This window comes from Diabrotica undecimpunctata, chromosome 6 (assembly GCF_040954645.1).
Source record: "Diabrotica undecimpunctata isolate CICGRU chromosome 6, icDiaUnde3, whole genome shotgun sequence".
In the NCBI taxonomy this organism is placed as follows: domain Eukaryota; kingdom Metazoa; phylum Arthropoda; class Insecta; order Coleoptera; family Chrysomelidae; genus Diabrotica; species Diabrotica undecimpunctata.
In genome coordinates this window covers 21426076-21442482 of record NC_092808.1, presented here as the reverse complement: position 1 = coordinate 21442482, position 16407 = coordinate 21426076, and the positions used below count along the sequence as shown (strand labels likewise).

General features: G+C 31.4%; 1 protein-coding gene across 4 annotated transcripts in view; it reads right to left on the bottom strand.

The window, feature by feature from the left end:
* Positions 1-15144, bottom strand: part of hth (Meis homeobox homothorax) — a 393321-nt gene extending 378177 nt beyond the window's left edge. For all 4 annotated transcript variants that reach the window (XM_072534421.1, XM_072534423.1, XM_072534422.1 and 1 more), the window contains exon 1: positions 14912-15144. Coding sequence is in view for 1 of the 4 variants with exons in the window: in XM_072534422.1 (XP_072390523.1) it covers positions 14912-14926 (15 nt within the window). In the remaining 3 variants the exon portion in view is untranslated. The remainder of the gene's footprint in view (positions 1-14911) is intronic.
* Positions 15145-16407: the final 1263 nt, after the last annotated feature.

The window sequence follows — 16407 nt, the reverse complement described above, 5'->3', positions numbered from 1 at the left end:
GTCTACCTTTCCTAGATCCATTAGATGTAGGTGTGTGTTTTGCTTTAGACTCTAGTGGGATATTACCAGCACAACACCAAGCCGTGCCACAATTTGCTGGCTCTACATTTTTGAAGAGGCAAACTTCCCTCCTGAGATGTGGGCAGAAAATAGTTCATCACCTAAGCCTACCACCAATGCCTGCGTAAGTTTACATTCTAAATTAAATTCGTTATTTTACAATCCGCACCCTAATATATTTCAATTTTTAGAAGTTTTTAAAGATATTCAAATTGACACTTAAAAATATTAAGTTCTGCGAAACCAAAAAAGGTGTACCGAAAAGTACTTCAAGGGCGTCAAAAATTTGTTGATCTCAAGTAGCTTAATCAAAGCAAAATAAAATTAAAAGTAGATTTAATTTTGTTAAATTATCGACCAGGAAGAGAGCAACAGGAGCATTGAGATTTTTAGAACATAAGCTGACATTCTTTGATAGCAATACTTAATTTGATGAAAAGAAGACTAAAAGTTACCAGACAATATATGAACACGAGTGGGAATAACTTCTATGACACAATATGAACAAATATTCTTCGAGAAGAAGCTAATAAGAGGAAAACTTTGACCTAACCGAAATATTTACCATGATTTTTAGCTTTAATAGGAGCATTTGACAATATAAGAGAAACATATAACTAGATATAAACATAATACGTGAACTCTGTTGAAACAAAAAATGCATTTTTTAGAACAGAGATAGAGAATACTGAGATCATAAAAATCTGTACTCAAAGGAGATCTTTCCACAAGATCTGGATGAGTCACAAAAAGGTATTAAAATCAATGGAAGAAGACGATACGGTATTAATTGCAATTAATTGGAAGCAAGCAAGAACTACGAATTCTGCTGAAAAAGGTAGTGAGATTGCTGGTCAGGTTGCTGGATATACGAAACATTAGAATCAGAATAAGAAATCAACTGTAAAATAGTATAGACCAGAAACGAATTTTTAAAAATGAGACAAGTTTTTACCACTCGAGATCTTGATCTAAGTCGACAATCCCGTTTGATAAAATGCTATATACACAATATCGCCCGGAAAACTTTGAGATGTGGATATTCCGCTGCATTCTAAAAATTCCATGGACATGGTCAATGTTAAAAATGAAGAATAGAGATCGTGAACTTGTAGAATTTATTAAAAACCAGAAAACATTTTATCTTGGACCTAAATTCAGGCACGAGAGCTATAACTTTCATTCCGCTAATAATGGAAGGAAAAATAGAAGAAAAACGCGGTTCTGGCAGACAACAAATGCCATGGCTGCGGAACAACAAGGAATATGCAAAACTAGACCTTCAAACCTTAAAAAGAAAAGTTCAAAATAGATATGTTCTCGCCAACCTCCATTAGAGACGTCACCTAAAGAAGAAGAAGAAACGAAATAAAAAAAGGAATTTTATCAGAAAATTATATTTACAAAATGGAACTAAATCTTTATATAATAAAAACATGAAGTGACAATAAACCACAGTAGTGAACAATTCTCAGAAAAAAAGCATATAAAGCAGAAAGAATTTTTAAATGTGAGCAAATAGAAAAATTTTTGCATTTTTTACAGTATAAATATATATATTTTACAATAAGAGATCAAACGTTCACTAGAGCCTGATATAAAATTGGTACTATGTACTACAAAAGTAATCGTTACAATAGAAGAGATCAACCAAGCACTGGAGGAGCTGAAGAACCAAAAAAACAAACAAAAAAAAGGTCGAATAAAATTAAAGAGAAGGTTATTAAAGCAGGTTTGGAAAAATGTTGTAAAAAGATAAATCAATATGATCTAAGTATTCTTAGAAGTGAGGTACTTACAGTTACTGTCCTTAAAGTTATGGATTCATTCTATATAAAGCAATAAATTGGAGAATTGTATAAAACTAAAAAACATGCCATAAAACCTAAGAAAAAAAGTAAACGATCAAGTGCAACTGAATTGAATATAATTCTAAAATATTCTTTACTTCATTTGCTTGTAAATTAGTAAACCTTTGTAAAAAAACCACTACACTAGTTATTATTAAGTTTTAACTGAACTTCCGTGATGGTGGATGAAGTTTCCTTTTACGTATATCATGAATTGAAGATCCTCAAAAGTTGTGTGTCTTTAACAATTAAGACAAAAATGAAAAGTAAAAATAATGTTCACATTTGATAAAGAGAAGTTTTGTCTTTGCAAGAAAGAAAATGTAGTTAAATCGGAAATTAAAATTGATCTAGAATTTAAAAAAAGCATGGATAAGAATTGTCAAAAATAGAAGTATGTTGGTTATTCTAGGAAAACCAAGGAAGAAATGGAAATTTTAAAGAAAGGCAATATAAACATTAAGCTTCTACAAATTAGTTACTTTTCAAAGATATGTATTATTGGACATACTGATTAAGATATGAAGTGATATAGTTAGGTAAGGAAAAATTTGGAAGATTTTAAAAACATCTTTTGCGTATTATAACTGACTGGGAGAGGGGCTTTGCACACGAAATATGGTAAAACAACAAACCACAAAAACATGCTACTTCGACGATTGGTATAAAAAATTTGAAATCCTTGAAAGAAAAAATAGAAAAAAGTTTACAATTAGGTGAAAAATGTACAGGTTACGCTAAGATAAGATGTAGGGGGAGACTACAAAATAATAACGAGTACAAATAAGTAAAAAATCATGAAAAAAAAAGGTACGTAATGCGAAAATCTAAATTAAATATCAAAACATACAAATATATGAAAAGAATATATTATGAAGCTCAAAGTACAAGCTACGGCGGCGGATCAAACTGTTCGGTAAGTAACTGACATTTATAATTTTTCCCGAAAATATTAGCACTCTAATTGTCCAGAATGAGTTTTCATTTAGAATTTTTGGCAATCAAATTAACAATTCGCTATGTATAATTAATGCACAGTTTACAAATTCTAAATACAAATTTCAAATGTTATATAGTTCCCGTATAGCTCGCTTACGAATAAAACCAACAACCGACAAACTATTCTCTCAAATCTTTAATTTTGAGCCACCTAAGCCCCGAAACGTCGTACCAGTCGTAAAGATATTTCTCGTCTTACCTCAAGCAAGAAAAAAATCGTAAATAGTCCAATAAAAGCTTTGTATTCAAATCGCGATTAGGTTTCCGTCGAAGAAATTCCGTTTTAGGGCCCTTTTTGCCAGATTCAGCTCCATTATGAACAGGGTCCGACGGCGCGAGAGCACACTCTCCCAGTTTTCCCGCACTTTACACGACTTTTCCGCTTGTTTTCCGCTTCCGATTTCACTTCTGGATTCGGAATGTTGCTCTTTGAGCAAAACGGCGCTGCTTGACTTATTTTTCGACTTTATTTTAACTCTATATAACCTTAAAAGCATTAGGAGAAGTCGCTTAAAAATTGTTATTAAACACAAACTATCGGTGAAAATTGTTTTTCAAGAACAAATTATTCAATTATGAATAGTTTTTAATGCTTCTATTCGTTGAAAAGATTTTTCTTATAAAGAGAAGTAAATTTTTTGATCTATTATGTATAATAAAACAACATCAGACAAAATATTACTGTCAAAAATAGCTAAATTAGAAAAACTTAAAATAGAGTAAAATTGAGCCGTAATTCATATTAATAATGATGCAAACAAAATAAACTAAAAGCAAAAAAAATCAAAGATGATTCTGAAGAAGATTTTCTGTAACTAAGCAATTAATAATACCACCAATACCAGTGTGAATGTCAAACAAATAAATATTAATCTACCCGAGATCAAACTGTTCATTAAAATGGGCAAAACTATTATAAAACCATACAATTCTATATAAGAAAATCATACAGTTGAATATTTCATTCAAAGCGGAGTCAGACAGGGTGACTCGTTAAGCCCACTTCTCTTTAATATAATAATGGACGAAATAATACAAGCAGTACGTAAAGGTCATGGTTACAGAACGGGGAACCAAAAATCCAAATATTAACACACATCTTCAATACAACAGCAAAGAAATACAATACGATAATATCTGCAGAAAAAAACAAATGTATGATAACATCTAAATGCCCACTACAACGTGAAATCGAAATTGATGGGAAAATAATAAAGCAGGAAGCAAGGTTTAGATATCTGGGAATAGATATAACTAGTTACGGAGATGTTGAAGAAGTACGACAACAAAGCTTAAAAGCAAGTAAAGCGGCGGGATCTCTTAATGACACAATCTGGAAGAACAAACACCTAAGAAAAGATACAAAAACAAGAATCTATAAAGCAGAAATTAGATCTATATTATCATACACGGTGGGACAAGACATGACACATCTAAAGCGAGACGACTACTAGAAACATCACTAGACTACTTGAAATATCACGGAAAAGTCTGTTGGATAGGGAGAGAAGCGAAAACATAAGAAGAGCATGCAGTATAGAAGACATAAAGGGGTGACAAAACGGAAACAGGAATGAAAGGAACACATTAGTAGAATGGCAAAGGATAAGATAGTACAAATAGCATGAGATAAGTCACCAAATGGACGAAGAAGTATTGTCAGACCAAGAAAAAGTTGGTGCGATAATTGAAACAATTTAGGAAGCTAATATTGAAGAACAAACATGTTTCAAAACCAACATACAAGAAGGAAGAAGAAGAATATTTCATTAACATACCATAGAAAGAAACTATAAAGACAGTGTAAATCAGAATCCTCCGAGGGCATTTAATGCAAAAGTATTACATAGTTTTACGTCAAGTAGATTCCAAACTGATATCGTTTGTCAACGGTCAATATGGACTTCAAATAAATACCGCCTTAGGTTTGAAAAAATTAAGCTCTCACTAAAATTTTTTTTACCAAATAATGTTTCAAATGCATTGTGCAAAATTTTAAATTTATTTTGAATTATTTTAAACTGTACGAATATGCACGTTTTCGTTCAGTATTTGTGAACATTCCGACATAACGAATAATTTATTCATTTAGAATGAGTAATAGATCATTAAAAGTGCTTATCTTTCGAAAGCTAGAGTTTCAACAGGCGATATATTCCGAGTCTACTTTAACTTTCTAGACGGAGGAAAATGGAGAAGTTTACAAAGAAATTAAAATTCACTGCTCAGAAAACAAAAATCAATCAAAAATAGAAATGAAACGAATGAATTCATATTCCTTATTAGATACTACAAGATCAGCAAACAAATTACTAAGTAGTTCTTCTATTGAATTTATAAAAAGGTATGTTATGATAAAATACCGACGGGACTTTGATATTACCGATATACTAATAGGTTGTAAAATAATATTTTAAGATTATTTTCAACAGAAGAAAATTTTCATGGATCAAAACTATAGAGAAAAAAAGGCAGAATTCTTGATGGTTCCATAACGATTCAAAAACATTTTGCAGTGAAAGGCGCCCTAACTAAAGAAGATTAACTCACAAAACGCTTTTTATCTGCACATTTTTGAAAATTACCTCTTGCATTTGGTTTTAAATAATACTGTAGTCGTAAAAATACAAAACTTTGAAAATTCGCACGGAAAGTTTTAAATTTCACACAAAATGATCTTTATGTGTTATCAAACTAGTTTTTTTCAAATTTGTTGTATACATATAATCGCCATAAGCATCAAGAAATATAAACAAACTTATCGTTTCACTCTAAAAATTCAATCAAATTATATTTATTCGTCATTAGGAGCAGAATATACGCCGATATTTTGTAAATAAGGATAATAATAATAGTAATGATGGCTTCGAGAAGTTATTGCTAAATATTTTATGAAAACAAATTGAACCCAAAACAAGCGGCAGCTTTTTTTAAATAATTAGAAGGCCATAAAAATAATTGTATGATAAGGATTTTGGATTAAGATATGATTTATTTGAATATTCAAAAGAGATTTTGATAATAGGAGGCACTTATTCAAACAATGGTAGACTGGTTAAAAAGCACAATGGTAATCATCGCCAATAAATATTATCGAAATAATTTCAAATACTACTTTTTTAGTATGATTTCTATAAAAAATCCAACGTTGCTTTCACCATTGTTTGTTAATATTTTTTTTGAAGTAAATCAAAAATTGTTCAATAATTTCTTTACTATTAATATCTCGATTTCTATATACAAAGCCCGATAATTAATTAAGTATACATGTGTAAGTCATTTTTTATTTTTGCTGTGTATATTCTTCACACTCTTTGCACAAAGTCCAGATTGTTCATTTCACCTATTTATTGGTCTATTTTCAACCACTGTTCTCGAATGCACATTTGATCATAATACACCTAGTTCTTATTGTCATTCTTTCCAATTTTCTTAAGCCATTTTATGGCTATAAGAAACTTCTTCTATGTGTAAGTACTTTGTTTCTTGTTTTCTTTTAAATTAGTAGGTTGACAATATTCTTCTATTTTCTTGAGTTTCGTTAAACGCTCGTTTTTTTTGTCATTTTTCTAATATCTTCTGTATGATTAGTTATTTATCGGCTTGATTCGCTTTCCATTTTTGATACATTGAGCATACTTTTTAAAAATTGTATACTTACCTCTTCTTATGAGCGGTATTAATATACTTCTTATTGGGTATTTTTTTTTATATATTTAATCGAATATTACTAGAATTTATTACTCGTTCACATTTTCTAGTTTCGTTGATCCAATTGTCCAAATCCATTTGAATTTAAAACGTTTAATATAGGTATCTTGTTTTGCGTTAATATTTAATTCGAATATTAGTTTATAATAACTGTTGGATCATTTTTCCTGTACTATAACGTTAACAAGTTCCAATATTATTGAAAGTTTGCGATAATGGGAAATATTTTCCGTTGTGTAGGTAATTGTTTACATAAACCGAATTTAAATTTAAATTTGTGTTGGCTAGTATGGTAAACTACTGAGAACTGGGTGTTTTCGTCCAATATAAACAAGAAACATAACTATCGCGAAGAGCGCAAAGTCTTTAGCGTCCAATCAAGTATAAGTACATTCCTAATTCTGCTTAATTATCGAAAAATTCTTAAGCCCGAGTTCCCAGAAAAGTGCCATTCTTCTTTTTTTCGCGAACAAACGACTTGATGCTCGCTTTTTTACCAAAAGACATAGCGCGGGATATTTCAGTAAGCGACGGCGAAGAGAACGCCTTGCTCGGATCAAGTCGACCTCGACAACTTCTTTGTGGACTGGAATTCTTCACGGCATTCTTCGATGATAATCCAGAATCACGGTGACTAGCTTTTTTTTAATAGATGCAGTCGGGGAAAGGTATCGACGAACGACGAAGTGCTGGATCATCGGTTTTAAGAGAAAAATCTCTAGTGGTCGTACTGCTTAAACTGTAATTAGGAGGATAGAGCTTTTAATTGTCGCTATTCACTTATGTCCATTATTAGTCGGAATCCATTAGGCCGTTAGTAACAATAGTCAGATATACATTAAAAAAAACGCCAGAGGATAACATTTTTGCCTATCGGATTACATCACCTGCTAGCGGTTTTTGGATTATCACACACTTTTAATCTTCTATCTTTATATAGTCACATATTAACCAAGTTATTAAAATATTAAAACCACAAAATTATTCAAAAATAAAAACAATCGCTCTTCACGACACTCGTAGATGAATAAAATAGATAAAAGTTCTTACAAAGAACTAATAATAAGCAAATATAGAGGTAAAATTACATTGAACATTGCACTCAAATATACAAGTTTTAATTCATAAAATGCCTCGCTTGTACTAAGGAAAAACAATAAAAGAGCTTTAAAACAACATAAACCGGCTTATCTATTTTTTATGGTCTTGGGAAAAGCTTTTAACTATATTCACAAGGAAGACAGTGCTATTACTAGACAAAAGAGATATACCAATCAATTCTTCACAAACCATCGCACATATCTGGTTTCAAATGCAATAGAAAACTTAGTATAATGGTGCCAGAAAACACGTCTTTTCAACCAGATTTTTATACACCGTAGCAATATATATACGACAGGATAAAGACCTTACGACATTAGGCATCTTTAACACAATAGATAAAAAGTAAAATATGAAAATTTCGGCAGAATAAATACTTATGAGAGAGAGAATAGTAAAATAAAACAGTTTGAAATAGAGAACAACATAAAACAAGAGGTAAAAGATGTGCAATATGTAGAAATATTATAAAGTGGTCAAAGAATTTTGCTAAAATATCCCTTGAAAGCAACTATAACAGGATCGGTGAAAATTCAATGGCACTTACTACACACAATGCAACTAAGGTCGGAAAATAGTTTAGTCTTTATATAAATATAATAATAATATAATATAATAAAAAAGAAAATACTTTATTCATACATTCAGGAATCTGGTTGCAGATTTGCAATATATTCTGTTATTCACGCTGTCACTAATCACTGCTGGATGTAATCTGTTCAATATAAATATCTCTAATGCCATAGTTTGAACAAAATGCACATATATGCAAAGATTAACAAAAAACATTAATTAGAATTATTTTTTGTTGTGATTTTTTTATAGGTTTTGTCTATCATATTACATTACCATTTTAATAGACTCTTCAAAAATATTATTAAATTTTAAATTATTCTGCTAATAAACCTTTCAAATTTATTCCATCAACTACCCACATTTTTATCGAAAATAATAGATAAACTTTTAATTTCAGTAGAATTATGTGCTGGTTGAACAAGATTTTTTAATGAAATCCTTTCACTTTTATCAAATTTCAGGACAATTTCCCAAGCTAGTCTTTTGGCTTATAAGTTACGAATGTACGAAGAAGGATGTTATGAATTCTGTGAACCGACCATGGGACAAATGAAGTCAATTTTAAATGAGCTAAAGGTGAGCAAATTTCTCTCCAGCAATTAAAATATTTTGGACATGTTATAAGAGCAGTCTTACCAAAGTACAACAATGCAGACACTTCGCAGATGACTTGGTATTTCTGAACAAAAATATAACTTTGAAAAATGTTACACTTTTGAAATGGCCTCACTATAAATGGCATGAGAGGGAAAAATACAGAAGAAAATAAATGAATCACTCTAAAAACGAGTATAAATGTGAGAAGGTAACAGAATTTAAGTACAATAGAGGTATAAGTAACAGTTACAAATAGAGGCGAAGAGAGAAAAATATATAAGCTGTTGTTGAAAGGCAGCAAAGCAGTAGGATCATTAAAAGCATTGTTGAAGACAAAAACGGTGTCCAGGGCAGCCAAGATTCGATCTTATGAAACAATAGGAAAACCAACATAATTGTATGTATGTGAAACTTGGACAATGAATCAAACAGAAGAAAAAAAGTTAGAGATTTGGGAAAGGAAAATCCTGAGAAAAGTTTTAGGCGGGATAAAGGAGCCTAATGGGGAATGGCCCATAAGGAGCTAATGGAGATTTATAAGACCCCACATAACGCACAAAATCAGAGCATAAAGAGTTAGAGACGGGACATATTTTAAAAATGCCTAAAGAAAGGAAGCTCAAGGCAATTGTTCAGAGCAACTACCTCGAAGGTCAGAATAGCCATGATGATTGCCAACCTTCGTCGCGGGGATGGCACTTAAAAAGGAAGAAAGAAAGGAATGTCATAAGAGTCCTGCAAGCAAGAGAACAAAGGTAGAAAATTAGAGGGAGACCACAAAGAAAGTGGTTTGATACTGTCCAGACCGACGTATAAGAAATGGTAACAAGTGACTAGAAAGTACAAGTGAGGGACCGTAAAAAGTTACAAAAACTAATCAAGACTATCAAAGCCATGGGTCTTTAGGTCTTGTAGTGCTATTATTATCCAAGGAAAGGTAAACAAGATGGATCGAACAATTTACAGAAATATGGAGAAAACTTATGCATGAGATAAAAGAAATGACTAGAGATCTGTGGAGATAGAAAATAAATACATAAGACATCCCGATGACCACTACACCACCTTCCGGGTGTCCCGGGGATTCCAGGAGTAATATCCTAGATTCAACAAATATTTTGATAGTGGTATTGAGTATAAAAAAATTAAGAATTAGCAAGAAAATTAACAAAATTTAAACCAGAGAAGACAGTAAAGAACGGATAGAAAAAGGGAATATATAAACATCAAAAATTAAAATATCTACATAAGGCAAAACTATATTACCGGAGAAAAAAATAGCTTGCAGATAAAAACATATGATTTGCCACGAAAAGATAAACAAATTGCATGGTGTACCAGGAATACTGATGAGCAATCAGTCTGGGTGGATAATTGACGATAAGTTAGGGAAATGAAATATATACAAGGTAAAGGGCTAGGCAAGGTTGTTTAAAAACAAAACTATAGACAAGCAATCATTGGAGAACTCACCGGTACATATATACTGGTATAACAAGCTAAAGATGACAAAAGTGTAAAGAGATGTAGTACTCAGTTCTCCGTTTCCTTTTTTTTGTAAAAGACAAAATAACGGTTTGAGAAACTGAGGTTTTTACACAAGAACCTCCATTTTATATACAACTTCGGTTAAGTGGTTTTTAGAAACACAGAAAATATTTTGGTCAAACTCTTTTCTAGAAATATTTGAGAGTAAAATATTGTTTAAAAAAACCGGTCTTTTGGAATGTTGTGATGAGATTTGAAAGGTGCGACGGGAGTTTCTTTCTATAGAACATAGATTTGAATTAAATAATCTGTGGTTAAGTTTGTCCAGCTAAATGTATCATATTTATGGCTAAAATAATACTATTCTAGTATAATCACAGTAGGCGTAGTACACAGTGGATTGAATGGTAGATTGATTATTATTTAAAGTCTTACCTTGTGATTTCCGATATTTATTGTAGTGGTATCTTGTTTTAGTATAACAAAACTAAATATCAATAATACATTATTCCCAGAGACGGTTTAAAACTATTCACTGTGAATGGTTTAATTTAAAAAGAATTCGTTTATACAAACGGGGAACAGCTAATATTCTACAATGGCGTAGTTAGATTAGACTATAGACTTTTTATTCAAGAACTTAAAGAAAAACTTGGTAAAAAATTGAAGCGACGGAATCGACCATTGGCAAATTTCGGCGTTGAAGTCAAAATTTAACAAAAATATTGGATAGTAACAATGGATTTTTATGGATATATTAAGAAGTAATAAGCTAGTATACAATTGTAGAAGAGAGAACATAGACTAGATGAGATGAGTATCGTATACTCAAACAAAATCTATGCTAAAGCAACCGAAGGGAGAATCAATAGATAAATATCTTGATGACGCTAAAGAAGTATATTAAAACATTTCTAATGTAAATTAATGAAAAAATGTTCTTAGAATAAACAAATAAGTCTAAAAAATGCTACATGGGAGAACAAGAATATGTTGGACCTTACATTGGAAAACTTTTAGTATCTCAATAGATGTTCATACCAATTTATCAAGAAATAATGCCACAAATATCATGTAAACGTAATTGTTTATAGTTCTTTATATTTTTTTTTTCTCTACTAGGAATTTACTAAAATTGTGTTGTAGGTACTATTACTAAGCATACTATCTATGACTTATCTTCATCCAACATTTTTATCTCTGTAAATTCGAGGAAAGCAGCTCAGTATCAAAATTATATGTCGCTTATAGTTTTATGTGATATTAGTTTACTAAATCCTTTGTTTACTTGTCAGCTACTTGAAATTTTGTTAAGGAAACAAATTAATCCTTCGCGTTAAGGAATACAGGGTATATAAAATCGTTCTTATTCATTCATTAGTATCATTTACTGTTTATAGGTAGAAAAAACGGTAACAGGAATATACTAATTAATAATCATTATATTTTATTACTATTTTGAATAGATAAAATGAGCTATTTCTTTGTTTACAATTTTTATTTTAATGTGTTTTGAAGCAATTATTGCATTTAAACTTGTGAATTTTAAAATATGAGCTACATAATGTAAGTTTATGTAGTCATTAAAATTTTATGGCCATGTTGAATCAGAATGAACACAATTCTACTGTATGCGCCAAAAGAAACCAAGAAAAAATGGGTTTTATTTTCACTAGGATCATCTTACATTAAATATTGTTCTCTCTAATAATATATTTTCAATTAATTAGAAAAAACAAGGATTTATTAATTTTATTTATATCATTAGGCTATACTATACTAAAATAATTCTATTTTTATCTGAATTAATCAGTGTTCTGCGAAAAACTGATTACCAGGACGATTTTACATCAATACTTTTGACAATGTATGTTGCTCTAAGAGTTTTATTTTACTATTTTAAAGAAACTTTGATTACGAGAGTTAGAGCTTCGGGTGTGCGTGTGATTGGATTTTATGATTACTAAATACCTACTCGATCAAAACTTTTGGTAACAACATTGAAAAACTATTATACTGTATAGCATCCTTAAACATTTAATGCATTAATTTTTTCATTAATGCGTTAGGTTAATTACGAAATGATTGAAGTTGTACATGCGATAATATTAGAATATTTGTTCCCGATTTCTAAGTCCAATGTCGTTTAGAGAAATTGAATGTTCTGTACCTCAAGGTGAACATTTCTAAAATCCTATTATTGAAAAATTCAGGTAGACTGAGGGGCATTGAGTCTAACTCAGGGTTTTCGTACACAAAGCATTGGTCATATTCAGCTTAAAAAATTCAGGTAGGTAGATGAAGAAAAAAGGTCAAAATTGAAAGCATTTATGAAACTCTGATTTTGGATTTTATATATTTCTGTTTATTCATTACATCACTATTCTGAAAGATATCTAGTAAGGAAAGAAAATAATATAGCTGTAACATACAAAAGGGTAGAAAATATTGACTGAATTAATTATTTTAAGAAATGTAGAAATATTTGTATAGTGTCTTATAAAATAAAACTTGAAATGGTTTGTAAAACAGAAAGAAATTCCATAAAGAAAAAACTTTTAGGGTAGAGATCTGTGATTTGAAAGGGTTTGTAAAAAGAATGACTTCTGCAACAAATATGAAATGATGATGAATTTATTATCAAAAAAATATATTTAAAATGTCTATTTCTCAAATAGAAATCCACAGACATATAAGTACTATGGTTTGATGGGACTCATATATCTTCTGGGTATACCGGTTACTTCTTTTGAGGCGTCGGAAAATAAAAATACGTTTTGGCCTATAAAACTCATAACCACAGGAAAGAAACATTTCTCCTTTTATCTTCAATAGGTGGAGCTTTCTTCCTTTTACTGTTAGCTTCTTGGGAAGAAATTGTTTTAAAGGAATGAACCTATTTGAGAAACTGAGGATTTTCATGAAGATATAGAAAAAAAATGTAGTAGAGACGATATCTAATAGAGAAAAAATTAGATTACATCTTGCACCAGGAATTAAAACATTAGAATCAATAGTAAATACCAAGAAGAAAGATGCATTGAGGTTTTCTAAAAAGTCTTTTGAGATTAATATTTACGTACCAAAGTTATAGATAGAAAAAAAAAGCAGATTTTAGAGCAAGCATGGGCTGAACGATCATTTTAATAAATGTACCGATTGGTTTTTTAGATAGACTTCCCGTCGCTGATCTTGATCAGTAAATTTGATCTACCGTTTTCCAAAGTCCGTTCTAAATTAGAATGCTTATACATTAGTATTTATAAGTGGTTGATAACTTAGTATTCGGTGGACGCGACTCGATGTCGGCAAAGGCATGGTGATGAACAGTATCAGTAAGCACTCGGTTTACTAATGAGGTAGAAGGCCTTGGTACCTGTATCCCGTTTCTCTGTAGGTACGGTCAGACCTTCCGACGGAAGGCGAAGTGTATAAATATAAACTGTAATGAATATGGTACTTTTTTTGTGATAATTTGGAATTATTATTTATGGATATAGTTACTTATATATATATTTTTTCGAGAAATTCTTTCAAACAATTATAAAATTTTATGACAAGCAGTATATTTTGAAATAATTTTAACTAAATCCTACCTTACAGTTTAAGAATTGTAATTCAATTATAACTTGATGAATGAGGACTCAAATTTAGGACCATGAATTAAAAAAATCAAAACAGATTTTGATAACACAAAAACGTAACCGTAACATATAAGAAAATATAGTATATTTATTGAAAGGGAAAAATAAAAAGTAAAACCACAACAAGCTGTAAAAAATCTTGAGTGATATCTTCCCGACGGGTGTATTATCTATAATTTTTGATGCAACAAAACGAGAAATATTGCTCTCATAATATCAGATATGCTGTAATATGATAATGCTTTTGAATCTTATTGTTTAATGAGTCAATTTCATATTATATTACACGCGGTTATAAAAATATTACTGACTGTTTTGTTTAGATAATAAGGACCTTAATATGCAAAGTGGAATAAAAAAAATTATTTGTTTATTAAGTTAAACACAGCTGATAAAGTAGCTATGCTACTGATTCGTTCGGTAAATAAGTAAAACTTGTAGTAATTATTTGTGGCATAATTTCTTGAAATAGTTTGAAGTTTTTTGATTAAATTGCACCAGACTTTTGAGTAAGACTAAAGACCAACTTACATATAGAATATAAAACACTAAGATATATTGTGCTTTGCGATAGGTGAAGGAAATGTATGACTCGCCAAATTGAATTAGAAATGGGGACGTCTTAAAGGTAATATACAAATTAAGCTTTTGACTTAAGTATATGTAAATAAATTTTTGCAAGTATTTGGCGGGATTTATTGCGGAGGGCGTGTTTGGATCGCTTTCTTTCGGTCAGCTGTCACTTGAAAGTGTACCGATGCGCGTATGATTGATGATGGCGGGGCCAACCCCGAAACCATGTGCCGGATGATTGATGGGACCTGTCAATTTCGCACCATATCTGCTGCATAGCCGCCTCCTGGTGTTTTTCATAGTAAGTCGTACCCGTGGCTGAGCCATGCACACTGCAGTTTTCTAGTTTTCCCTACACTTGTCGCGCACTAATGAACACTTAATCAAAATTTCTGCCACTACCCGGTCCACTGCACTGTCACAAAATTTCCTCCGCGCTGATCATGGGGTCGTCGTTCGTCAGTTGTTTTCAGCTGTCGTCAGCGCCGTCTTGATGTTCCGGAGCGCGTACGAAGGTGCTGCGCGTACCGCAGTCGTCTGCCAACTGTCAATCACGCGGCTCGAAGGGTAGAGTGGGGTCCAGATGAATGATCTGTCAGCCTCGACACGCCTACCTACCAATGGCGGCGGGCAGACAAGTCTGCGCGCGCACTCTGGCGGTCCGGCGAGGCACTACGGATTCTCGCCGAATCGTGGCGTAAGTTGACGAAAGGGCGAGCTGCATCGGCGTCGGATTTTTGGGGATGGATGAAGGAGACGGACCCACGACGCACGGACTACGGCGCGTCGCATCCCGGTTTGGATGTTTTTTTCATTGTGAATGGGATGTATCGGAAATACCGATGGAATTTAATAACTGTATGCGATATTGTGATGGAGATTGCTACATCTGAGAAGGCCATTTATTTTATTCCTCTCCTTAAATATCAGTCACTTTAAACTGACGAATTAGGTCAGTTTCGCGTTTCTCGGGATTATTTTACGGAAATCTGCAAAATGGTCGTCATGTCGAGAATTTCTTGTAAAGAATTTGAAGAAAACGAAATAAGAAATATGATGTTAATAGAAGTTTAATATAATAGTGAAAATATGATTGATTAATAATTGTAATTTGTTTTTAATTAATTAAGTTTACTGTGTAAACATTTTTTAGTAATAACATCTCATAAATAAATGAAAATTGATCTTTTATTTCGATTTTCAGGTAGAAAGACGTTAAAAACAGTAAAACAAAAACATAAGAACAAAAACAGTTACATACGTACGCAAACCTTCTATTCATAAGTTATTCTAGGTTGTTTTGATTTAGCAAAACTTCCCTTCACAATAACAACAACTGTGAAGAATATACCTATAAAATATTGTTAGTATTTTGAGATAAGTTCTTGTAACAATTGTGTTTAATGGGAGCTCATTTTTGATCCAAACTCAGCTAAAATATTTGTTTCCATCAGAAAAGTTGACGTTTTTGAGTTCCTCCCGGCGGCAGTTAGAAATTCGTCACGGTCCTATGAAAGGATAACGGATTATCTTATGATGCAGTGAATACTCATAAAACCTTTAATGTTTTTTTTTAAATATTTTCGTAGAATTAATAAATAATTTTAACAAAATTAGATACTTTTAAAAGGCACTTTCTAATTGATAATATTTAAAGCTTTTTGGTTTAGTTTTGAGTTGTTTTTAGTATATTTACTTTAAAAAATCAGCAAACTTCTCGCAAGAAGGTAATTGTGAAAAATCTAAAATCAGTCATAAAGAAATAATCTACAGCCACAATAAAAAGAAAGTTTTGAAGGTTAATGATT